The sequence below is a fragment of the Amblyraja radiata genome, chromosome 20, assembly GCF_010909765.2.
Source record: "Amblyraja radiata isolate CabotCenter1 chromosome 20, sAmbRad1.1.pri, whole genome shotgun sequence".
Taxonomy (NCBI): domain Eukaryota; kingdom Metazoa; phylum Chordata; class Chondrichthyes; order Rajiformes; family Rajidae; genus Amblyraja; species Amblyraja radiata.
The window spans coordinates 22,519,046-22,544,160 of record NC_045975.1 but is presented as its reverse complement, the minus strand read 5'-3'; the positions used below and the strand labels follow the sequence as shown (position 1 = coordinate 22,544,160).

The 25,115-nt window shown below is 43.9% G+C and overlaps 2 protein-coding genes across 2 annotated transcripts; one reads left to right on the top strand and one right to left on the bottom strand.

Annotated features, from left to right (window-relative positions):
- Positions 1-6,939: 6,939 nt before the first annotated feature.
- On the bottom strand, positions 6,940-9,683 carry LOC116984708. Its single transcript, XM_033039033.1, has 3 exons — positions 8,607-9,683; positions 8,296-8,483; positions 6,940-7,535 (listed from the first exon to the last, which is right to left on the bottom strand). The coding sequence occupies exons 1-3, from the start codon at positions 9,212-9,214 to the stop codon at positions 7,162-7,164; spliced, it is 1,170 nt and encodes a 389-aa protein (XP_032894924.1). The 5' UTR covers positions 9,215-9,683; the 3' UTR covers positions 6,940-7,161.
- Positions 9,684-9,905: 222 nt separating this feature from the next.
- On the top strand, positions 9,906-24,664 carry taldo1 (transaldolase 1). Its single transcript, XM_033039034.1, has 8 exons — positions 9,906-10,063; positions 14,794-14,917; positions 17,888-17,995; positions 18,250-18,381; positions 19,832-20,007; positions 20,860-21,057; positions 21,720-21,865; positions 24,443-24,664. The coding sequence occupies exons 1-8, from the start codon at positions 9,964-9,966 to the stop codon at positions 24,473-24,475; spliced, it is 1,017 nt and encodes a 338-aa protein (XP_032894925.1). The 5' UTR covers positions 9,906-9,963; the 3' UTR covers positions 24,476-24,664.
- The last annotated feature ends 451 nt before the right edge of the window (positions 24,665-25,115 follow it).

Here is a 25,115-nt window from a genome sequence, read left to right as displayed (position 1 = left end):
GGTTATTCCTCCATGAAATATGTATTCTCATGTTAAACATTAGCATTTGCAGCTAAGATAAATCCAGTTTGTTAATGAACCAAATTCAGTTTCAATTATCTCTGTGATTTCTGACAATGTTGTTTAGCATTAGTTTACCTTAATTTTATTCCTTACTATACGTCAAGGCTGAGGGTTGTCATTCAGGCAATTTAAACGATAATGATGACTTCTGCACAGTCCTGAAATGTTTAGAAATCATTTAAATATACAACTATTTCAAATCCCTGCCATTGGAATGTTTCTGATAATATATGACAAAGTTGAAATGAACATTTAGCCAAAGAATGACGAAAATGTGGACTCTAGTTCAACAGGGTGTGGTAAAAGCAATTACATTCATTTAAGGGGACGGGCAAGCAAACAATCGAAAGAGTAAAATACAAAGTGCTGGGGGAACTCAGCGGATCAGATTGCATCTTTGGAGGCGATGTTTTGAGTCGGGACTTCTTCAGGCTTGATTGTAGTTGGAGGGAGGGGATGTGGAGAAAGTTGAAAAAGAGAGGACAATGCCGGGCAAGTGTTGGGGAAACAAGGAACTGCGGTTACTGGTTTACAAAAAATGGGGGGGCAGGGGGTGGGGGGGGGGGGGGGTTGAAATGGCAGATGGGTAAAGTAGAGAAAAGGAGACAAAATGGTGTCTGATAAGTAGAAGAGGAGGGGTGAAATGTAAATGAAATGAGAGAAGGGGAAAGTGGGAGAGGAGAAGGGGTGGTAACATGGAAACGAGGAACTTGGGAATGGAGGATGAGTGTACAGGGTGATGGAAGATAGACACAAAATACTGGAGTAACTCAGCAGGTCAGGTAGCATCTCTGGAGAGAAGGAATACAGTGCCCTCCATAATGTTTGGAACAAACACCGATCATTTATTTATTTACCTCTGTACTCTACATTTTGAGATTTGTAATAAAAAAATCACATGTGGTTAAAGTGCATTGTCAAATTTTGGTTTCACCATGTAGAAATTACAGCTGTGTTTATACATAGTCCTACCATTTACTGTGTAGGTCCTGCCCATGTTAGACTTCCCAAAATGCAACACCTCACATTTCTCTGTATTAAATTCCATCAACCATTCCTCAGCCCACCTGGCCAATCGATCCAGATCCTGCCGCAATGGTTCACAACCATCTTCACTATCTGCAAAACCACTAACTTTTATATCATCAGCAAACTTGCTAATCGGGACGACAGATGGCACAATGGGCTAAGTGTTCGGCTGGCAACCGGAAGGTAGCTGGTTCGAATCCCGCTTGGAGTGCATACTGCCGTTGTGTCCTTGGGCAAGACACTTCACCCACCTTTGCCTGTGTGTGTCCTTGGGCAAGACACTTCACCCACCTTTGCCTGTGTGTGTGGATGTAATTATGTGAAGCACTTTGGGGTCAATGCAAGTTGACTAAAAATGTGCTATATAAATAAAGAAATTTAATTTTAATTTTAATTTAATTTAATTTAATTTTAATCATGCCCTGTATGTTCTCATCCAAAACATTGATGTAGATGACAAACAGTAACGGGCCCAGCACTGAACCCTGAGGCACACCACTTGTAACAGACCTTCAGTCCGAGAAGCAAACTTCCAACATCACCCTCTGCTTCCTTCTTTGAAGCCATTTTTCTATCCATTCAGCTCTCTCCTTGGATGTCATATGTTTAAGTTTAGGAGCAAGGAGGTTCTACTGCAGTTGTACAGTGCCCTGGTGAGACTGCATCTGGAGTATTGTGTGCAATTTTGTTCCAATTTGAGGATGGTCATTATTGCTATTGAGGGAGTGCAGCTTAGGCTCATCAGGTTAATTTCCGGGATGGCGGGACTGACATATGATAGACGATAGACAATAGGTGCAGGAGTAGGCCATTCGGCCCTTTTGAGCCAGCACCGCCATTCACTGTGATTATGGCTGATCATCCACAATCAGTACCCCGTTCCTGCCTTCTCCCCATATCCCATGACTCTGCTATCTTTAAGAGCTCTATCTAATTCTCTCTTGAAAGCAACCAGAGTATTGGCCTCCACTACCTTCTGTGGCACAGAATTCCACATATTCACAACTCTCTGGGTGAAAAGTTTTTCCTCATCTCTGTTCTAAATGGCCAACCCCTTATTGTTAAACTGTGGCCCCTGGTTCTGGACGCCCCCAACATTGGGAACATGTTTCCTGCCTCTAGCGTGTCCAATCCCTTAATAATCTTTTATGTTTCAGTAAGATTGCCTCTCATCCTTCTAAATTATACAGTGTATACAAGCCTCCCTCCCTGAGAATCTAACCCTTTGGCCCACCGAGTCCACACTGACCATCAACCACCCGTTCACACTGGTAGTATGTATTCCCACTTTCTCATCCGCTCCCTACACACTATGGGCACTGTACAGGGAGCCAATTAACCTGCAAACCCGCACGTCTTTGCAATGTGGGAGGAAACCGGAGGACCTGGAGGAAACCCATGCAATCATCAGGAGAACGTGCAAAGTCCACACTGACAGCACCTGAGGCCATTGGAATGTTTCTGATAATATATGACAAAGTTGAAATGAACATTTAGCCAAAGAATGACGAAAATGTGGACTCTAGTTCAACAGGGTGTGGTAAAAGCAATTACATTCATTTAAGGGGACGGGCAAGCAAACAATCGAAAGAGTAAAATACAAAGTGCTGGGGGAACTCAGCGGATCAGATTGCATCTTTGGAGGCGATGTTTTGAGTCGGGACTTCTTCAGGCTTGATTGTAGTTGGAGGGAGGGGATGTGGAGAAAGTTGAAAAAGAGAGGACAATGCCGGGCAAGTGTTGGGGAAACAAGGAACTGCGGTTACTGGTTTACAAAAAATGGGGGGGCAGGGGGTGGGGGGGGGGGTTGAAATGGCAGATGGGTAAAGTAGAGAAAAGGAGACAAAATGGTGTCTGATAAGTAGAAGAGGAGGGGTGAAATGTAAATGAAATGAGAGAAGGGGAAAGTGGGAGAGGAGAAGGGGTGGTAACATGGAAACGAGGAACTTGGGAATGGAGGATGAGTGTACAGTGAGGGGGAAAGGAACAGGGTGATGGAAGATAGACACAAAATACTGGAGTAACTCAGCAGGTCAGGTAGCATCTCTGGAGAGAAGGAATACAGTGCCCTCCATAATGTTTGGAACAAACACCGATCATTTATTTATTTACCTCTGTACTCTACATTTTGAGATTTGTAATAAAAAAATCACATGTGGTTAAAGTGCATTGTCAAATTTTGGTTTCACCATGTAGAAATTACAGCTGTGTTTATACATAGTCCTACCATTTATTGTGTAGGTCCTGCCCATGTTAGACTTCCCAAAATGCAACACCTCACATTTCTCTGTATTAAATTCCATCAACCATTCCTCAGCCCACCTGGCCAATCGATCCAGATCCTGCCGCAATGGTTCACAACCATCTTCACTATCTGCAAAACCACTAACTTTTATATCATCAGCAAACTTGCTAATCGTGCCCTGTATGTTCTCATCCAAAACATTGATGTAGATGACAAACAGTAACGGGCCCAGCACTGAAACCTGAGGCACACCACTTGTAACAGACCTTCAGTCCGAGAAGCAAACTTCCACCATCACCCTCTGCTTCCTTCCTTGAAGCCATTTTTCTATCCATTCAGCTATCTCTCCTTGGATGTCATATGTACCGACAGTGGAACAATTAACATTTTACAGTGCAGATTTACAGGCCTATTAATCCAATATACATGGAAACCATGCAATAAACAAAAATTCAATAAATTAATGACCAATACTATTGCATTAAAGCCCTACAAGTACATAAAATGTTGAGGGGAATAGATAGTGAATAGTGCAAATGGAGCAAAGAAACATAGAAAATAGGTGCAGGAGGAGGTCTTTATTCTTTGGAGCGCAGAAGGTTAAGGGGGGGCTTGATAGAGGTCTTTAAAATTATGAGAGGGATATACAGAGTTGATGTGGATAAGCTTTTTCCATTGAGAGTAGGGAGGATTCAAACAAGAGAACATGATTTGAGAATCAAGGGACAAAAGTTTAGGGGCAACATGAGCGGGAACATCTTTACTCAGAGAGTGGTAGCTGTGTGGAATGAGCTTCCAGTTGAAGTGATGAAGGCAGGTTCGTTTTTAACATTTAAAAATAAATTGGATAGGTATATGGACGGGAAAGGAATGGAGGGATATGGTCTGAGTGCAGGTAGATGGGACTAGGTGAGAGCAAGTGTTCGGCACGGACTAGAAGGGCCGAGATGGCCTGTTTCCGTGCTGTAATTATTATATGGTTATATGGTTATATTTGGCCCTACGAGCCTGCACCGCCATTCATTGTGATCATGGCTGAACATCCACAATCAGTAACCTGTGCCTGCCTTCTCCCCATATCCCATGATTCCGCTAGCCCAAAAAGCTCTATCTAACTCTCTTTTAAATTCATCCAGTGAATTGTTCTCCATTGCCTTCTGTGGCAGAGAATTCCACAAATTCACAACTCTCTGGGTGACCGTGGGGCCTGTGGACTTTAACACCGTCTCCAGTAAGAAGTGGCTGACCCGGGAGTTCCATGCCACAGAGTGTTCCAATCCGTCCCAATGACGGAGTTTCGATCATCCCGACGGGAGGACCTGGACACCAGCCAGTTGGCTGCTGGCGACTGCGGAGGGTTCAAGGCCCCAACTACGGTGAACAAAGAGGAAGTTGACTGAACTTTACTGCCTTCCATCACAGTGAGGAATGTTGATTCCACTGTGGTGGATGTTTATGTTAAATTTTATTTTATGTGTGTATTGTGTTCTTTTCATTTAGTACGGCTGTATGGTAACTCAAATTTCACTGTACCTTAGTTGGTTAAGTGACAATAAATGCAAACTTGAAATCCTCTTGTTATGAAGGGCACATGCCATTAGCTTTCTTCACTGCCTGCTTTACCTGCATGCTTACTTTCAATGACTGGTGTACAAGGACACCCAAGTCTCACCTCCCTTTTTCCAAATCTGACACCATTGAAATAATAATCTGCCTCCTTGTTCTTGCCGCCAAAGTGGAGAACCTCACATTTATCTACATTATACTGCATATGCCATACATCTGCCCACTCACTCAACCTGTGCAAGTCACCCTGCAACCTCCTTGCATCCTCTTCGCAGTTCACACTGCTACCCAGCTTTGTGTCATCTGCAAATTTGCTACTGTTACATAATTCCATCATCTGTCATTAATATATTGTAAATACAGGGCTCTCACTTAACCTTTTTTCGCTGTTGCCAGCGGGGCAACCTAAGCAGCTTTTTAGGTTACCAAATGACAGTTTAGGTGGTCATTTAAGATGGCTTGCATGACGTGTGCGTTAATGTGCTCGGACGAAGTGTGTAGTTACCAGTCGGAATTATGCTCAATGAAGCATTCACATATTATTTCTGCTTCAAATAAAGTCACAAACTAAACATATTCACTAATCAAGACATGATACATACCACAATGACATGCAGCAAAATTATAATACAGTATCTCAACTCTTTTACGTTGCAATGAATGCAATTTCTATTATTTCTTTCCACTTCCAAACAAAATTGTGTTTGGATTATTCAGCGTATGATCAACCTGTGTCAATAATTCCTGGACCATGGTAACATATATGCTTAATCATGCACACTACAGATTGATGCAAGCATGTTTTCCTCTTGAATCTTCAATCATCAATCTCTGTTGTACCCAGTCACAGGAGGGTAAGTTGATAAAGAATTGAATCGATCTGTTTGACACGTTTGAAGGTAGACACAGTGACAACATCAGGAGGGGAAAAATAGATACATAATATATCCCTTCTGCTCTAGGGTTTTGTAATTTAAAAGAAACTAGACCAAGTGCAGACCCGTTGGGTCTGGTCCCCGAACGTGCTTCAGACCCCGAGTACAGGAGTGGGCGACATTTGGGTGTCTCATCATGTTGTGCACCCTGTCACACGCTGACAAATGCTGTCCTGCGGGTGATGCCTGGTTAGGGTTAGGGACCACAGATGGGCTGTAAAATATTCTTCCTTCAATGCATGGATTTTAAACATTAATATATTAAAATTAATACAATAAAATCAATTGTGCAAATGAAAAGATGTCTGAATCGTTCAATTTTATTTTGTATTGGTCCGCTTCCAGATCCAAATCACCGCCTCTAACTTTTCACAGGGATGGATTCAGTGTGTAGACTGAACTCCCCTCTCCCCTCCACCCCACTCTTCCCCCCCTCCTGCCCCCATCCCTCCTTCTCCACTCCCCCCCTACCCTTCTCCCTTCCCGTCTCGCCCCCTTCTTCTTTTCCCCCCTCTACCTCTTCCCCGCTCCTCTTCTCCCCCTTCTCCTCACATCCCCTTCTCCTCACATCCCCTTCTCCCCCCTCCTCTCCCATTTTCCAACCCCCCCCTCCCACTTTCCCCAATGACCCCATTTGAGGACCAGCCTGTGTCAGCTAGATCCCACTAATAGTACTACACAAAGTCTACTCCACATCATCTGTTTTAGTAACATTGACAATGGGATAATGCAGACTTTGGGAACAACCCCCCTCCCCCCCTCCCTCCGCCCCTTGCTTCAAAATGGGTGGTGGGTATTTAGACAGTGGCCGGAGCAGGTGGGTGGCACTGGTACATTGACAACATTGCCTGTACCCAGTTGAAAAGCCCGCTGCCTCTGAGAGTTTGGAGAGACCATTGGAAGAGAGATCTGCCTTTGGGACAACTCGTGGCCAACAGTTTAGATCCCATGCAGAATATTGGGGTTTCGAGTCCAACCTCTGAGGCCCGTGTCACATTTAGTTCAGAGATACAGTGCCCTTCGGCCCACCGAGTCTGCACCGACCAGCAATCCTCCGCACACTATCCCACACACGCTAGGGACAATTTATAAATACCAAGCCTATCAACCTAGAGTTAGGGTTAGGGTTACCTCCCGCACACGAAAGGCGCACAGGTTTGTATAAATTGTCCCTAGCGTGTGTGGGATAGAGTGCTAATCAGTCAGCGGGAAAGACTCAAAACTTTAAAGACATGGGTTTAAAAGGTAGCCTGATGATTCATGTGGTCCTTTTGAAATGCCATCTTTTGTAATGTCATCATAGCAGGTTTAGAATTATTATACCTAGGGGTCAGGGTCGGGGTCAGAGCCAGAGCCAGAGTCAGAGTCAGAGTCGGAGTCGGATTCGGATACACAAGAAATGAAGGGGTCGGTGTCCGGTGTTTTGGGTATTGACTCCACAGCCCTGCACTCTCCAGCCAGTTTTGGTAGCGATAGCGGATTATGTTTAGATGTCTCCACTTCGATGGTGCCCATGACATTAAAGTCCTCCTGAACAGGATACTCGGGCGAAGGCTTTGATATCAAGTACTGAAAAACACTTGAGTTCGTCACTGTTGAACCTAGAGCATTGATAATTCCAGCAATATGTGGGGGTGCAGTTTCCCTTATTGGCTGGAACAACTGTCCCAACGGAGGGCTGATCGATTCCGGATACCCTGTGTGTAAAAGAAAACAATAGCCCTTAAACAATAACATTGTTATGATCAATTTACAAACTTCAGCAATGTACATACATGTACAAACATTTCTCAAACTTCCAGTACTTTAATGTTGACATCAACACTTGATAAAAACATGGGACTGAAATAGTAATCAGAATATTTGGTTTTCTTTCCAGGGTAAAGGGCCTGTCCCACTTTCACGAGTTATTCACGAATTCTCCCGAGTTTTCCCCTTGATTCAAACTCACAGAATGTTCGTAACGAGTCAGTAGGAGGTCGAAGGAGTTCGTAGATATATCGTAGCCGCCCGTTATGCTAACTGTAGGTACTCGTGACATCAGGTAAGTCGGGACGTTTTTCCAAGCCCGATAAAAAATGTCCATGAGTTAAAAAAATGGGCGGGATGAAAGAAATTGCAACTTTTTACTCGTAAGGAGGGCATCAAAATAGTCGTAGGAATTCGTAGACATACTCGTAGGAGTTCGTGAACATAGTCGTAGGAGTTTGTAAATTACCACGATCTTGATTTTTTTTTTTAGGTCCTTTAAAACTCAGCAGAGGTTTTGAATTAAGTCGTGAAAGTGGGACAGGCCCTTAATGAAACAAGAATGAACAACAAAATATCAAGTTCTCTACCTGGTATCATTTGCATTATAGAGTTAAACAAATATTTGTACCATCTTCATAAGCACTTTGAAAGAGCACTAATCTTTAAAACAGAAAATATTTGTATTGATGAACTACATGTATGTACCTCCATCTCTGTAGCTAGGCTTCCGCCAGTCCATGTCACAAATGCGTTTTCCTTCCAGCATTTCATTCGCGGTCGCTTCACCCCATGTACATGGTCGCATGGTACACGCTTTAGATGTCCATCCTCTTTGATAAGCATAATCGAGTTTGAAGAGAATAGCAGCCACATGATTACAGGTTGAATGAAGCCTGAAAGATATTGGAAACATTTAGGTGAAATGGTTAGATGTGATGCACACAATACCCCAACATGGCATGACAAATAATACGACCCTACCATCAGTGAATGAAGATGTAAGTTTTTCAAATTACCTGGCAAGACAGCTGCAGTAAGCAGAGTGAATAATGCCAGATGACTTCTCGATGCACACCCATGGCTTATGGGGGGTTTGGCGTACTCTTACAGAAGGCGCACAGTCTGCTTTCAAAAAACACATTGCTGAATCATCAGAGATGGGATGAAAAAATACTTCTTTCAGCCATCTAGCATCAAAATAGCTATAGGCCTTGCCTTCTTTGTAGTCGCTAAGCAGGCGAGACTTCTGTGAAGGAGCTGGCTGGTTAGCCTCATCATAACTGGCAAGATGATTTGACAGCTCGACGATGGATGTGGGAGGCCAGCAGTTTAGTCCTTGTGATTCTCCAAGCCACCCATCTTTCAGTTCGCTCATAGGATCGGGAAGAATTTTTTCTCCACATTTCAAGAGTTCCTTGTACTGATCAGCATGATGATGTTTTTCTTCACCTGCAGTCGGTAGCACGGGCTTCTTCATGTACACTGCACCATAAGCAAGAGCAGCGAGTTCGGCTTTTCGTCCCGTCTTTTTCAATCCCCTGTCTGCTAAAAACTGCTTCAATGCTTCAACTTTCCATCGCAGAAAATCATCCACTGTCATATTGTCGTAATTTGGGTCAGCCATAACCAATGCAAGATTCAAAGAAGACAAAAACAGACCGAAATGCACACAGTTTATACAGCCTTCGTTTGCTTTTTTCTTTATTCAGAATGACCTTTGACCAATCCCATGATTCCTTGCGATTATGGCGATACCGAACTCGTCTCATGGTGGGTGAGGGATCAACCTCATTGGTCACTGCCATACAGTTGCTGCGCTGATTGGCCGCTGGGACTTGTGATGGGCTGCGAGTGATTGGACAACCTTCTTGCAGCGCTGCTGCTGATTGGAGGGAAGAACAATCGGCCTCGCGTTGGCCAACCGCATTCGCGCATCAGCTTGAGCTGTGATTGGTCGCTCTGCAGGCAGGATTGCCATTGGTTGCCACCCAGTTGCCGGGCGCTCGCTATTGGTGCAGCCTTGGCGGCCGCTCCTCCTGTTGATCAGTCTCGCTTCACCCATTCCTTCTCTCCATGGATGGATGCTGCCTCCTCACCCGCTGTGTTCCCAGCATTTTGTGTCAAACCTCCCGTTGATTGGGCGGAGTGAGGAATTGTTGACGTCAGTGGCGTGGCTGCGCTCATTGGTTGAGTTAGAGACGAGGAGTACCTGGCTGCTGATTGGTTCGCGCGACAATGGACGGGGGCCGGGAGAGAGGTGATTGGACGCGAGGCCCCGGCGGCCCCGTCTGATTGGTCGTGGGGCGGTTGCCAGGCCCCGCCCATTGGTGGGGCGAGTGGGAGGTGGTGATTGGGCAAGGGGGCGACGGTGCCATGGCTGAGTCCGGGGCGACCAAGAGACAACGGATGGCGAGTGTGTTGCAGCAGCTCAAGGAGATGACCGTGGTCGTGGCCGACACCGGCGACTTCAACGGTGAGTGAGGGGGGTGGAAGGAAGCAAGGAAGGCAGGAGGAAGTAGGAAGTAAGTTAGAAGGGTGGGAGAGAAAAGGGAGGGTGAGGGGAGGGAGGGAGAGAGAGAGGAGGGTGAGGGAGGAGGAGGGTGAGGGAGGAGGAGGGTGAGGGAGAAGGAGGGTGAGGGAGGAGGAGGGGAGGAGGAGGAGAGAGATGGAGGGGGAGAGGGAGATAGACGAGGGAGGGTGAGTGAAGGTCAGAGGGGTGGGTGGGACATACATGAAGGAGGTGGAAGGAGAGGAGACGAGGGAGCCGTGAAGGGGAGTGGGGTAGAGGGAGAGGGGGAGAGAAGGGAAGGGGTGAAAGGAAGTCTAAGGAAGACGCAAACAATCTCCCAGAAATACTGAGGGAGGGAGGAACTGAAGGGGATCCACATTAGTCAGGAAATGGTGTTGGGTAAACTGTTGGGATCTGTTGAAGGCAGATAAATCCCCAGGGCCTGGTGGTCTGTATCCCAGAGTACTCAAGGAGGTGGCCCTGGAAATCGTGGATGCATTGGTGATCATTTTCCGATGTTCTCTATACTCAATCAGTTCCTGTGGACCGGTGGGTAGCCAATGTAACTCCACTTTTTAAGAAAGGAGGGAGAGAGAAAATGGGAAATTATAGACCAGTTAGCCTTACGTCGGTAGTGGGGAAGAAACTGGAGTCGATTATTAAAGATGTTATAGCAGCGCATTTGGAAAGCAGTGACAGGATCAGTCAAAGTCAGCATAATAATAATAATGGATGGGATTTATATAGCGCCTTTCTAATACTCAAGGCGCTTTACATCGCATTATTCATTCACTCCTCAGTCACACTCGGTGGTGGTAAGCTACTTCTGTAGCCACAGCTGCCCTGGGGCAGACTGACGGAAGCGTGGCTGCCAATCTGCGCCCACGGCCCCTCCGACCACCACCAATCACTCACACACATTCACACACAGGCAAAGGTGGGTGAAGTGTCTTGCACAAGGACACAACGACAGTATGCACTCCAAGCGGGATTCGAACCGGCTACCTTCCGGTCGCCAGCCGAACACTTAGCCCATTGTGCCATCTGTCGCATGGATTTATGATGGGGAAATCATGCTTGAATTTTTCTGGAATTTTTTGAGGATATAACAGTAGAATGGATAAGGGAGAGCCAGTGGATGTGGTGTATCTGGACGTTAAAAAACGCCTTTGACAAGGGTCCCGCACAAAAGATCAGTGTGCAAAATTAGAGTACATGGTATATTGGGGGTTGGGTATTGACATGGATAGAGAACTGGCTGGTAGACAGGAAGCAAATAGTAGAAATTAACAGGTCCTTTTCAGAATGGCATGCAGTGACAAGTGGAATGCCGCAAGGCTCGGTGCTGGGACCCCAATTGTGTACAATATATATTAACATGTTGGGGGAGGCTCACGAGCTATAATCTTTGCTGAGGAGTGCTCGAATCTTACCTTCGGCAACGGGTTGAGTTGGAGGACCACGCTTCTCATGGTGGCTCCGGGTAGGGGACGGGTGCATTGGAGGAGCAGACCCAACGGTCTGCACTTGGTCTAGTACATATTAATGATTTAGACGAGGGAATTAAATGTAACATTAAATGTTGCGGATGACACAAAGCTGGATGGCAGTGTGAGCTACGAGGAGGATGCTATGAGGCTGCAGGGTGACTTAGATAGGTTGGGTGAGTGGGCAGATGCATGGCCGATGCAATATAATGTGGATAAATGTGAGGTTATCCAATTTGGTGGCAAGAGTAGGAAGGCAGATTGTTATCTGAATGATGTCACATTAGGAAAAGGGGAGGTGCAACAAGACCTTGGTGTGGTTGTACATCAGTCACTGAAAGTAAGTATGCAGATACAGCAGGCAGTGAAGAAAGCTAACGGTATGTTGGCCTTTAATTGCAAAAGGATTTGAGTTTAGGAGCAAGGAGGTTCTACTGCAGTTGTACAGTGCCCTGGTGAGACTGCATCTGGAGTATTGTGTGCAATTTTGTTCCAATTTGAGGATGGTCATTATTGCTATTGAGGGAGTGCAGCTTAGGCTCATCAGGTTAATTTCCAGGATGGCGGGACTGACATATGATAGACGATAGACAATAGGTGCCAGGAGTAGGCCATTCGGCCCTTCGAGCCAGCACCGCCATTCACTGTGATTATGGCTGATCATCCACAATCAGTACCCCGTTCCTGCCTTCTCCCTATATCCCATGACTCTGCTATCTTTAAGAGCACTATCTAATTCTCTCTTGAAAGCAACCAGAGTATTGGCCTCCACTACCTTCTGTGGCACAGAATTCCACATATTCACAACTCTCTGGGTGAAAAAGTTTTTCCTCATCTCTGTTCTAAGTGGCCAACCCCTTATTGTTAAACTGTGGCCCCTGGTTCTGGACTCCCCCACCATTGGGAACATGTTTCCTGCCTCTAGCGTGTCCAATCCCTTAATAATCTTTTATGTTTCAGTAAGATTGCCTCTCATCCTTCTAAATTATACAGTGTATACAAGCCCAGTTGTTCACAGATAACACAGAACTAGCTCTTGACATCGATTTTATTTTATAATTTGGACATCATCTGTCTGCACTGCATCATATAATCCTTCAATTAAAATGAATCAGAAGATCTGTCAAGTAGTATAAAGCCGCTATTGTGCACCATTTTGTGGTGTATGTTGCAACCAACTTGATAGCGAGGGCAAGTTGGGTTATGAGGCTCACTATTGTCAAACAGGGCAGAGTTTTGTTTCACAACCTCGGTTATCGTATGAAGTAATTCCAAATTCTTGTTCCTGTTCCTATCACTTTTCAACCCCACCCTTGCCGACCTACATCAGTTCCTGGTTGGGTGTCTTATTTTTTTCATGTTCTCATCCAGATTTTATTTTCAACAGGGGGCAATGGATACTAATTGGATCTAAATCAGATGGCTAGTTATGAAAAATAAACTGCTTGCATTCGGGGATGGAGGGGAGAGGTGAAAAAGGAGTGAATATTAAATTTTCTGCAGCATAAATTTTATTTCTGGCCCTTCCTTTGTATCTAAAGGGGGGTTTGAAGGTTGTCAAATGAATAACTTGTATGTTTTTGATGTTGAATTGAAAGTGTCATCTGTATTGGAAATGAATAGATTAACATAGCTTGCATTGCAGTTTAAAAAGCAAATTAATGGTTTCAGGAGTTGACCAATTGTCCTCTTTTGGAGTATCTTGTCATTCTTATCGCGGTGTGAAAGTAACATTTGGATGGTCATTTAAATTTTGCCTGATGCTTTTCATGGTGTTAGTTTAGTTTAGAGATACTGCATGGAAAGCCCACCATCCACGCTGACCGATTGCCCATTCACATTATCCCATTTTCTGATCCAATGTACAATGGTAGCAATTTTACAAAGGCGAATTAAACTACAAACCTGCATGTCTTTGGATTGTTGGAGGAAACTGGAGCACCCAGAGGAAACCCACGCTGTCACGGAGAACGTGAAAACTCCGTACAGACAGCACTCGAGGTCAGGATCTACCAGCTGCACCACTGTGCCTCCCGTTGATGCACCATTGATCTTTGCCCGATGTAGAATATCACTCCACCAAGAAATTAAATTAAATCTAGCAACTACCAATTTACCAGAACATGCATCGGGATGCTGGAAAACATTAGAGGCTGTCAGCAATAAACTTTTATTTCTCATTATTAACTTTGTGAACTGGAAAAAAAACCTGAAATATTTGCTTTGGATTTTCGAGATGCAGTGTGGAAAAAGGCCCTTCGGCTCATCGTGTCTGCGTCGACCAGCGATCACTCTGTGCACTAAGCCTATTCGAAACACTAGGGACAATTTTACCGAAGCCAATTAACCTGCAAACCTGTACGTTTTTGGAGTGTGGGAGGAAACCGGTGCACCCAGCTAAAACCCACATGGTCAGAGGAAGAACATACTAACTCTGTACAGACAGCACCCGTACTCATAATGTGCCCCTGATAATCACAGTATATCAAATCTATTTTCAGTGTGGTATTAGTCCAAATAATAGTTTATTATTTTATTTCTAATCTGATTTAAATGTGTCCATCGAACCCCTGCTGAAATTTTTTTTTAAAAGCTGGAGAGTTGGAGTCGGGGCTGTGATGACTTGCAAAATTGCCATCAGAAATTACCTGTAGTGAGGACAAGAATTTGGAGGGTGTCTATTCCTCAAATTAATTTTATTTTCATGACGACTGATATGGGGCAGAGGGAATGATGGAGTTTGGTGTGGAGGGATAAGGAGAAGTTAATTTTCAACATGAATTGCCATCCAGAGCTATAACGAATTGTGCACATGACACTTTTTGATCATTATTTGCAACTAAGTTAGAATTGCTTGCTTAACGTAGTGGAGCTTGCTTGCTGCTGTAACATGAGCCTCTTCCGCATTCCTTACCATGTTGTTCACGTTCCAGGTAAAATACAAATTGCTTAGTCACTTTGACTTTGCAAAAAAGCGTATTGGTGAATTATTAACAATGCATCTTAAGCAGCATTTTAAATAAATTATCTTACCACTATCTGCAGGAAAACATCTGTCTGATAGTGTGCAATTAATTAGTGTGCAGCTTTCCTCGTATAAAAAGCAAACGGGAGAATGTCTTGGTTCATGGTGTTGTAGATCTTTGTGTTTGCTTAACCTGCATGGTGTTATAACCAGTGATTGAGCCTGTTGCTTTTTGCATGCAGCCATTGAAGCATACAAACCACAAGATGCCACAACCAACCCTTCACTCATTCTTGCCGCCTCTCAGATGCCAGCTTATGCAAAGCTGTTGGATGATGCTATTGAATATGGAAAGAAACTCGGAGGGTAAGAAATCTTTAAGCTCAAAACTTAATTAGTTTAGAGATACAGAATGGAAACAGGCTTTTTGGCCCACCGAGCCCACGCTAACTCGTTCACACTAATTTATGTTATTCCACTTTCCTATTCACTCCTGATGCGACAGGAGCAATTTACAGAGACCAATTCACCTACAAACATGCACAGGAATGCGGCAGGTGAATGGGCTTGAGAGGGAATAAATAGATTGCATGACCTGATGCGTTGATGTATGGTATGATTTGACATGCATGCAAAATAAAGTGCATCTCAGTACACAACAATAAAACAATACTAAGCATGCAGCTCAGAAACAACAATTAATCTGGTTACTTGGCTATCAAGATTGTGTTCTCGGATATGGCTATACAATACTTTGACAAAATGGAGGGGGTCAAGGAAGTAAGACAGAAGGGAGTAAAATAATCTAATAGAGGCGACTAAACATGAGTTGGATTCCTAATATATTTTAAACTACCTTTATAAAGTAGGTTGAATCAATCGAAGGGACAAATACAAAATTGCTGATGTGAAAATTCTTGGTGACGCTGATTGAGTGAGTTATCTGCTCATTGGTGTCGTTTGTCTTGGAGCAGAGAGGTTGTTTTTAATCCTTTTGACATGATTAATAAGCCATCAGCTTCCAGTGCCTGTGGCCTTGCTGGGTGGAGCTGCGCTAACTATTTGGATTCTCTTCTTAGCTATCCACAGCAGCATCACTTCTTGTTTTTGAAACGTTTCCTTGTTTCCCAACCACTTTACTGCAACAAGTCAAGTTAAGTTTATTTGTCACATACACATACGAGATGTCCAGTGAAATGAAAGTGGCAATGCTCGCGGACTTTTGTGCAAAAGACAAACAACCAAACAAACTATAAACCCAATCATAACACACATATTCTTTTACATAATAAATAATGGAAGGAAAAACGTTCAGTAGAGTTAGTCCCTGGTGAGATAGGCGTTTACAGTCCGAATGGCCTCTGCGAAGAAACTCCTTCTCAACCTCTCCGTTCTCACCGCATGGCAACGGAGGCGTTTGACTGACCGTAGCAGCTGGAACGGTCCGTTGCAGGGGTGGAAGGGGTCTCTCATGATATTGTTGGCTCTGGAGTTGCACCTCCTGATGTATAGTTCCTGCAGGGGGGCAAGTGAAGTTCCCATAGTGCGTTCGGCCGAACGCACTACTCTCTGCAGAGCCTTCTTGTCCTTGGCAGAGCAATTCCCAAACCAGATGGTAATGTTCCCGGACAAGATGCTTTCCACCGCCGCTGCGTAGAAACACTGGAGGATCCTCGGAGACACTCTGAATTTCCTCAATTGCCTGAGGTGGTAAAGGCGCTGCCTTGCCTTACTCACGAGTGCTGAGGCGTGTGATGCCCATGTCATATCCTCGGAGATGTGGACTCCCAGATATTTAAAACAGTTCACCCTATCCACAGGATCCCCATTTATTCTCAATGGAGTGTACGTTGTCTGAGATCAGGCCCACCACCACAGTGTCATCAGGAAACTTAATTATTACTTATTAAACTTATTAATTATCTGGCAATGTCATTTGAAAGAGATACCAGTTTCCACACAAATACTGACAGACAGATATACCTGAACATTGTATCTCTGCCCTCATTTTGAAACCCGGGCTTGCTAGTCTGATATCCAATTCTAAAACACAATTCTTCCAAATAAAGGTTGGAAAAATAAATCCTAGGTTTTGGACCCCTGTCACTCATTTATTCACTACCTTCTTACTCCACCTTTCTTTACTGTAGACTTGTGAGATACAGCACGGATACCGACCCTTCGCCCAATTGAGTCCGCGCCGACCAGCAATCACCTCGTGTGCTAGCATTATCCTACACTGGGGACAATTTACATTTTATATAAGGCAAATTAACCTACAAACCTTGGGAGTGGGAGGAAATCGGAGCACCCATGGAGAATGCCCAAACTCTGTACAGCAGCACCCATGGTCAGGATCGAACCTGGATCTTTGGTTCTGTGAGGCAGCAATTCTACCACTGCGCCACTGTGCTGCCCTTAACACTTCTCTCTAGCAAATGTTTGAAGTTAAACCAAATTGTTCCAGATCTTGCCATCGTTATGAAAATGGGGAAACTTTCGAATCCTTGACGTAGCCTGACTCTGCCATCGCCTTTACCTGGTGAAAGTTTGTACTCCATTGTTTAATCACATCTAGACATAACTCTTCCAAAATTTTGCCGGCCAGTATCCACCCTCCATTAAATGGCATAATAACTGGAACGTAATCAATCCAATATATATAACGTGTCCTCTTGGGCCTAGTTTTGTGAGTCAGTAAGGGCAAGTAATGTGCTCTAGAAGTCAAAACTTGTCCAATCCTTGTATCCTCCCAAATTGATTCCAATCTTCATTGTGAAAAGATAATTCTTTGAGGCCATTAAAATTAGTAATAAGGTGGCCTAACATTATTATAATGCATGAGGAAGTAGGACTATTTCTAAGTTTTGGTCATCATATGTCAAGGGTGTAGAGACCTGAAACGTCACCCATTCCTTCTCTCCATAGATGCTTCCTGTCCTGCTGAGTTACTCCAGCATTTTGTGTCCATTTTCAACTTATTTGCCTGTGCAAACATTGAATCCGTACCTACTGGGAAACTGGGAAATTGACTTTTCACAGACAGCGCCCAGGGTCAGGATCACACCCGGGTCTCTAGCTCTGTGAGGCAGTGGCTCTACCAGCTGTGCCATTGTGCTGCTCTGAGCAGTTAAATATTTTAACCTTGAATTTTCCTTGAATCCTTTTAGGCTTATTACAGACAAAGCTTTGTTATCAGAGAGTTGAAGGGTTTTTTATATGCCTTGCATTTGTTAGTCTGCAACAATAAATGGAATTGTTTCAACAATCGGCCATTTCACAATTTACTTAGGATTTATTACTCGGAATGATAAATAGAAATGTTTTTTTTTCCAGATCTGATAAAGAAAAGATGTCCAATGTCATGGACAAATTGTATATCAATTTTGGCGTGGAAATTCTGAAGAAAATCCCAGGCAGAGTGTCTACTGAAGTTGATGCAAGGTAAAAATTATTAATGTAGTTGTGACTATGGAAGTTATAATAGGCAAATAGTATATTTTTATATCCCCATGGAATTAGTGGATTAATCTAAATGCTTTAAATATACAAATTTCTAAGTTTGTAGCAACTTAAACTAATTTGTTGATCTCGACAAATTCTTTTGATAACTACAAGATCAACAAAATAGCAAGTGGACAGCAAATTGAATCTTGTTTAATGATTAATAACTTGCTCATCTTTTTTCAAATATGTAGACTGTCATATGACAAAGATGCCATGATTGCAAAGGCCCAACATTTAATTCAGATGTACAAGGATGCAGGGATCAACAAGGACCGGGTTCTCATCAAACTTTCCAGCACCTGGGAAGGAATTCAGGCTGGCAAGTGAGTGCTGCTGTATCTGTGTGGAGTACTTCAAATATCAAATGCACAAATTGAGTGCATGTATATTGACATTTGGGAGATCATCAGATTTCTGCATTGAATATAATTCTAACCTTTATATGAAGTTAAGAATAACTTTAAAGTTATTTAAAATTAACTTTAGTTGGCTAGTTAACTGGTTAGTTCATTAACTGGTTAATTAACTAGTCAGTTTGGAAATGAAGGCCTAGCAGTGAAACTTTTCCAAGTTTGGTGCTGTCAAAAGAAACCAATAATTGAATAAAGGTACAGACATGTTAATTTGGAATTTACAAAGACTTAGTTAAAGGCCTGTCCCACTTGGGCGTCATTTGCGCGTAATTTACGCGACATCATTTACGTGGCACGTGATGTGCGCATGGTGCGCATTACGTGTGCATGGTTCGTGGTGACATAGGTAGTGACGCGTGGTGCCCCTGGATTTTGGTATGTACAAAATCTTCACGTGTCATCTGCGTGACGCGTAAATGACGCCCACGTGGGACAGGCCCTTTACTGAACTATATAGGACCATTTGGAAATTATTGTGAATGTCTTGATTTAATGGGTGCTTTAATCTACAAGAAATATAATTATCTTTACAGCTAAACCTGCTAAAGTTTCATGTGTCTGGAATCAATATCTAAACAGTTTTGAGTAATGAATTCTGCATTTAAACTTTTTTAAGAAAGTCATTACATTAATATTGCGTTATCAAATCCTCCAGTAAGCACTAACATGGAGTACATGTGTTGCGAGCCACAACATATAGCAAGGGCCAAGACAAAAGAACGTTTGCACATTAACCGATAAAATCCTGGTTAGTCTGTTCAGTTTAACATTAGCCTGTTGTTTGCTACAGGTCCCTTGCATCAGCTAAATGAACTTGCAAGTTCCAGAGTGTTATTAGATTTCAAAAATTGGAGAAATGGGAAGGAATTAAAGTAAATTCTGACTTGGTGAGAGCGCCGCTGTTTCTTTTCTGCATGGGGCAGAGATATTGGAAATTTAATTTAATGCTCATTTAAATATACAAACCTGACTTGTGAAAAAGTTTAAACTACGAAGTGCTTGAGTAACTCAGCAGATCAGGCAACATCTTTGGAGTACATGCATGGGTGACGTGTTGAGTCGGGACCCTTCCTCAGACTCTTCTGACGCCTATCCATGTTGTCCAGAGAAGCTGCCGGATCCACTAAGTTACTCCAGCACTTTGTGTTTTTGTTTTGTAAACCAGCATCTGCAGTTCCTCGTGTCCCTCCATTAAAATATTTGATTCCCTTTCATCCCTGTCTTGGCATGAACATAATCTGTGAGCAATAATTTACAGTTCTTCTGAAGCAGCTAATGGTCCCTATGTCTGGAGCCAATATCTGAATAGTGATCAGCTTGCAGGTGGGTGTTGCTCAACCAGAATGCATGTGTTTTTCAGATCCCTCGAGGCACAGTGTGGCATCCATTGCAACATGACACTGCTCTTCTCCTTCGCTCAGGCCGTTGCCTGCGCCGAGGCTGGAGCGACGCTCATTTCCCCGTTTGTGGGGCGTATTCTGGACTGGCATGTGGCCAACACTGATAAGAAAACCTACAGACCATGTGAAGATCCAGGTACATTTATCAACCCCTCATTAGCTAATAATTTTGTCATAGAGACGTACAACGTCAAAGCAGACCCCTTCGGTCCAACCTGCCCACACCAACCAACATGCCCCAACTACACTGGTCCCACCTGCATGCGTTTGGCCCATATCACTCTAAACCTATCCTATCCATGTACCTGTCCAAAGGTTTCTTGAACGTTAGTGTATTGTTTTATATAGCCATGATTGTTTTATTCACTAGACACTGTAGCATGGAACAGTACAGTAGAGGAACAGGCCCTCGATGTCTGTGTCAAATATGATGTCAAGACCACCCCTTATCTGCCTTCGTGTGATCCATATCCCTTCATTCCCTGCATATCCATATGCTTATCTGAAAGTGTCTTAAACGCCGCTATCTTATCTGCATCCGCCACCACCACCACCCCTGGCAGCGAGTTGCTGATTAACATCACTTTCTGTGTTTCTAAGTAAAAACTAGCACTGCACATCTCCTGAGGGGCAACTTTTTAAGAAGGTGGTTGGTATATGGAATGAGCTGCCAGAGGAGGTAGTTGGGGCACGTACAATAGCAACATTTAAAATATATTTGGACAGGTACATGGATAAGAAAGACGTGGAGGGACTAGTGTAGATGGAGTATGTTGGTCGACATGTTTTCATGCTGTGTGACTATGACTATGTCCTCACTCAAACATTTTCTTTTTAATGCATGTATATACCTTGGCACATCTGATGGGGATTTTCTCTCTCCATGGGAACAGTTTTTAATAAGGGACCAACCGACCCTGTCTCCTATCAGCATCTGAAGATTTGAAGACCATAGTAACACTGTTTATCTTCCTCATTTTGACTACAGGTGTAGTAAGTGTAACAAATATCTACAACTACTATAAAAAGTTTGGGTACAAGACCATTATCATGGGAGCTTCCTTCCGTAACACCGGTGAAATCAAAGCACTGGCAGGCTGCGACTATCTGACAATCTCTCCAAAATTGCTGGAAGAACTCAGCAAAGACACTGAAAAACTGACTCCTGCTTTGTGTGCTAAAAAGGGTATGTTTTCTTCCATGTGAATTAGTAACCTTCAATTAATAATCTCAAATCTGAAATCGCGAGCAACAATTTGCTCAATGTATTAAGTCTTTACTTTAGACTTTAGAGGTACAGTGTGGAAACAGGCTCTTCGGTCCATCAAGTCCATACCAACCATGGCCGTCCGAAGGGGGGGTGCGTTGGGTGCGACCGCACCACCTTTTTTCTCCCAGAGTAAGAAAAATTGCGAGGGGAAAAATCGGGGGGAAGAAAAATCAGAAATAAAATCTGGCCCGCGGGATAAGGGAGTGCCCATTTCTCTGGGCCGGGGGGGGGGGGGGGGTGCGGTGTCTGCCCGCCCGGTCCAGCGTCTCCATCCACGGCGTCGGAGCCTCACCAACGGCTTGTCTGGCGACCAGGAGACCGTCCTCCCGTCGCTGGGCGGGAGTGGCTGAATCTGAACCCAGCGGCTGTAACCCCAACACCAGACGGTGCTGCGGCGGGGCCCGCTCCCCTCGCCTCCCCCCCCGCTATCGGGGCCCAAGCCATCTTCACCCCCGCTGACCCCTGGCGATCGTGCAGTTGAAATGGGTGCATATTGTTTAGTTGAGGTTTAGGTTATGCAAATAACATTTATCAATGTCATTTCCAAAGATTCCAACAATTCTTTCACTTCTATGCAGCTGAAGGACTTAAAATAGAAAAAGTTGAAATGAATGAGCAGAAGTTTCGTTGGTCTCACAATGAGGACCAGATGGCAGTGGAAAAGTTATCTGACGGGATCCGCAAGTTTGCTGCTGATGCTGTTAAGCTGGAAAGCATGCTTAAGGTATGTACCTTTGAAAGCCTGCTACATTAAATGAGACACAAGGAACTGCAGGTGCAGTTTATATTATTAAAGAAGTGCTGGAGCAACTCGATGAATCAGGCAGCATTGCTAGAGGGCATGGACGGGTGACATTTCATGTCGGGTCTCTTCAGCCGAAGAAGTGCCCGACTCGAAACGTTGATCATCCGTGCGCTCCAGAGATCTTGACCCGAAACATTGCCCATCCCTGTCCTGATGCTCCACCACTCTTTGCATCTAAATAGTTTGCTAGTCTCAACAAAACAGCTTTTTACTGGGTTACCAAAACCATTTTTTCCCCGTCTGCAATTTTCCTCAAGTGTGTCGTTGTGGGCTTCAACCTTGAACTGATGCAGAACTTCTGGTGAAGGGAGCTCTGCAGGGCTATAGTGAGGAAGTTCAGGATATGAACTGAATCACATTGAATGAACTGTTGTACAGGTCCAACACCCCTTATCCTCCTTCAAACCAGACAAAATTACGAGACCACACATGAAATTCTGCCCCACTGTTCCTCCCTGACAATGTGGCGCCTAGGCCTGGTGAGGCGACATCTCAATCTCATCGGGACTTCCCTGGCTGTTTTTTTGGCGGGTCGAATCTTCCCCCTGTGGCCAGGGGCTCTGGAACTCCCCGTCCGGAGCCGGCTGATCCCTTCCCATAGCCGACTTCAGAGGCCAACTCTGAGGGCCGGTATCTCGTCCCGTCGGTATATTCCTGTACCGTTGAACTCCCCTCGAGGACCGTGGCCTGTGTTGGTCTGGCAGAACGGATAATCCGCCAAGGCTCTGGAATAAAGGGTGCTATAAAATCAATGTGGACCTGTATTTCCCTTTTAAGACTGCGAGTGGCCGAAATAAGAACTGATTGGTGCCTGTTGACCTGGTGTTGAGACTACAGTTTGAGTTGCTGTTCAGCTAGCATTGACGTAGCAGTGCACGGTGTAGGAAGGAACAACAGATGCTGGTTTCAGCCCGAAGTGTTGCCTATTTCCTTCACTCCATAGATGCTGCTGCACCCGCTGAGTTTCTCCAGCATTTTTGTGTACCACTGGAGTAACTCAGTGGGTCAGGCAGCATCTGTGGAGAAAAAGGATAGATGATGTTTCGGGTCGGGGGCCTTTCTTCACTGCATGTTGAGAACAATGCACACCGCAGCAACGGTGAGCTGGTGCTCAAGGGAATGATTGTTTAGTTGGTGGATGGGCCTTTAGTCAAGCAGGCTGCTATTGTTTTAAATAGTAATGAGTTTGCATGGTGTTGGAACTGTTCCCCATCCAGGCAAATGGAGAGTATTTAATTTCAAAGTGGACGCAAGGAACTGCAGATGCTGGTTTACTGAAAAAAGAAACAGTGTTGGAGTAACTTAGTGGGTCAGGTGGCATCTGTGGGGGACATGAATAGGTGACATTTCAGGTCGGCACCCGTCAGTATTTAATCTCACTCTTGCCTCTCTTATTGACAATGGAAAATCTTCAGTTCATTAGAAGAGTGGCAAATTGCTGGATTATCCAACATCTAGCCATGAAATGCCCCCTTTTTCCAGAGGAGGCATTGTAGTTTTAACGCTTTTTGACAAAGCAGATGTCTTTGTTTAACTTCTCTCTTTCCAGCATGCCCATGTTATCTCACCTTTTAGCTCAATAAAGAAGACCAGTTGACCATATATAATCAAATTTCAAAACAATTTTTCTCAAAGTGGATCCATTAGTTAAACTGTTCTTTTAAACTTGAGGCGCTGCTTAGTAACCAACCAGAGGGCCACATTATCACTGTAATAAATCTTCACAAATGCATTAAGGCATGGTGTTTATAACATTTATCAAAAGAGATAGTAGTTTCATTGCAAAGTGGTGCACATAATTTATGAAATATCCGAAAATAATAAAGTGCAGCACAATGGCACAGCAGTAGAGTTGCTGCCTTACAGTGCAAGAGATCCGGGTCCTCCGGTTTCCTCCCACGTCCCAAAGACGTGCAGGTTTGTAGTTTAATTGGCTTCTGTAAATTGTCCATAGTGTGTAGGATAGAATTAGTGTGAACGGGTGATCAATGGTTGGCACGGAATAGGTGGGCTGAAGGGCCTGTTTCACTCTGTATCTCTAAACTAAACTCAAACTTAGTTTGACAGTCAGTTTCACTGTTTTGGAGCGAGAACCACATCAGCGTTTATCCTTACTGTGTGTATACTGTGTATGTCCACAGTATGTAAGTGAATGTACGTGTATACATTCTGGTTGTCATTATTATCTCAAGGCAGGTTGCAATACAATCACTTAGTTAATCTTTTACTGTGGTTTAGATTGTAATGTGTCTTGAGACTTAAGCACTGGTTTAAAGAAATCAATAAATTGATGCACTGCTTAATCAAAGAACTGTTAAAAGATGAACCATTTGCTGTCACTGTATCCCAAACAGTAGTTTTACAAATTCCTGAAATGTAAGCTGAACGTTGATTCTTTTGCAAGGGAGTGGTGTATGTGATCCTGGACTGCCAGGGTATAAGAACATTGTACCTAACTTCAGACTTTGATTTATTTTGTTAATCTATCCTTTGTAGGAACGGGTGTTCGGTGCCAAGAATGGATGCTAGGAAGTCTCTCGCACACTTGGATCATTTTGAATCACGTAGTTTGATTGAAAATTTGCTTTACTTTCTTTTTGACCAATTGTGTAAAAGGAACACAATACATTATGTATTGGTGTATCCAGAATTGGACCACTTAACTCAGGCTTGTGCATTTTGGAGCAACTCTTTCTAATAAATACATCATCACACCAACTTCTTGTCTGAGCTGTGAATTTCAACCACTATTCCCCAATTAAAATGGTGTCTGCTTGCACATCATACAGATAGGGAGCAAGATGGGGCATTTGTGTGTGTACAAACTAAGATTAGGGCGGCACAATGGTGCCACCATACAGGTAGGGATCAAGATGTGGCATTTTTGTGTATAACAAACCAAGATTAGGGCAGCACAGTGGTGCAGCCAGGGAAGCTGTTGCCTCAGCGCCAGACACCTGAGGTTCAATCCTGACCTGAGGTGCTGTCTGCGTAGGAAAGAACTGCAGATGCTGGTTTAAATCGAAGGTAGACACAAAATGCTGGAGTAACTCAGCGGGACATACAGCATCTCTGGGTGGAAGGAATATATATATATAAAACAGCATGAATTATAATCTGATTTCTAATAAATTAATATACTATGGTCATTCATGTGCTGCACCTGTTG

Bases quoted from the DNA above. Each gene is read 5' to 3' on its own strand.
- LOC116984708 (XM_033039033.1), bottom strand. From the start codon at position 9,214: ATGGCTGACCCAAATTACGACAATATGACAGTGGATGATTTTCTGCGA. The intron at 8,484-8,606 runs GTAATTTGAAAA...AATATCTTTCAG, and splicing joins TACTGCAGCTGTCTTGCCAG to GCTTCATTCAACCTGTAATC. The intron at 7,536-8,295 runs GTACATACATGT...TTTTACACACAG, and splicing joins GCCTAGCTACAGAGATGGAG to GGTATCCGGAATCGATCAGC.
- taldo1 (XM_033039034.1), top strand. From the start codon at position 9,964: ATGGCTGAGTCCGGGGCGACCAAGAGACAACGGATGGCGAGTGTGTTG. The intron at 10,064-14,793 runs GTGAGTGAGGGG...TTTTGCATGCAG, and splicing joins CGACACCGGCGACTTCAACG to CCATTGAAGCATACAAACCA. The intron at 21,866-24,442 runs GTATGTACCTTT...TATCCTTTGTAG, and splicing joins AGCTGGAAAGCATGCTTAAG to GAACGGGTGTTCGGTGCCAA.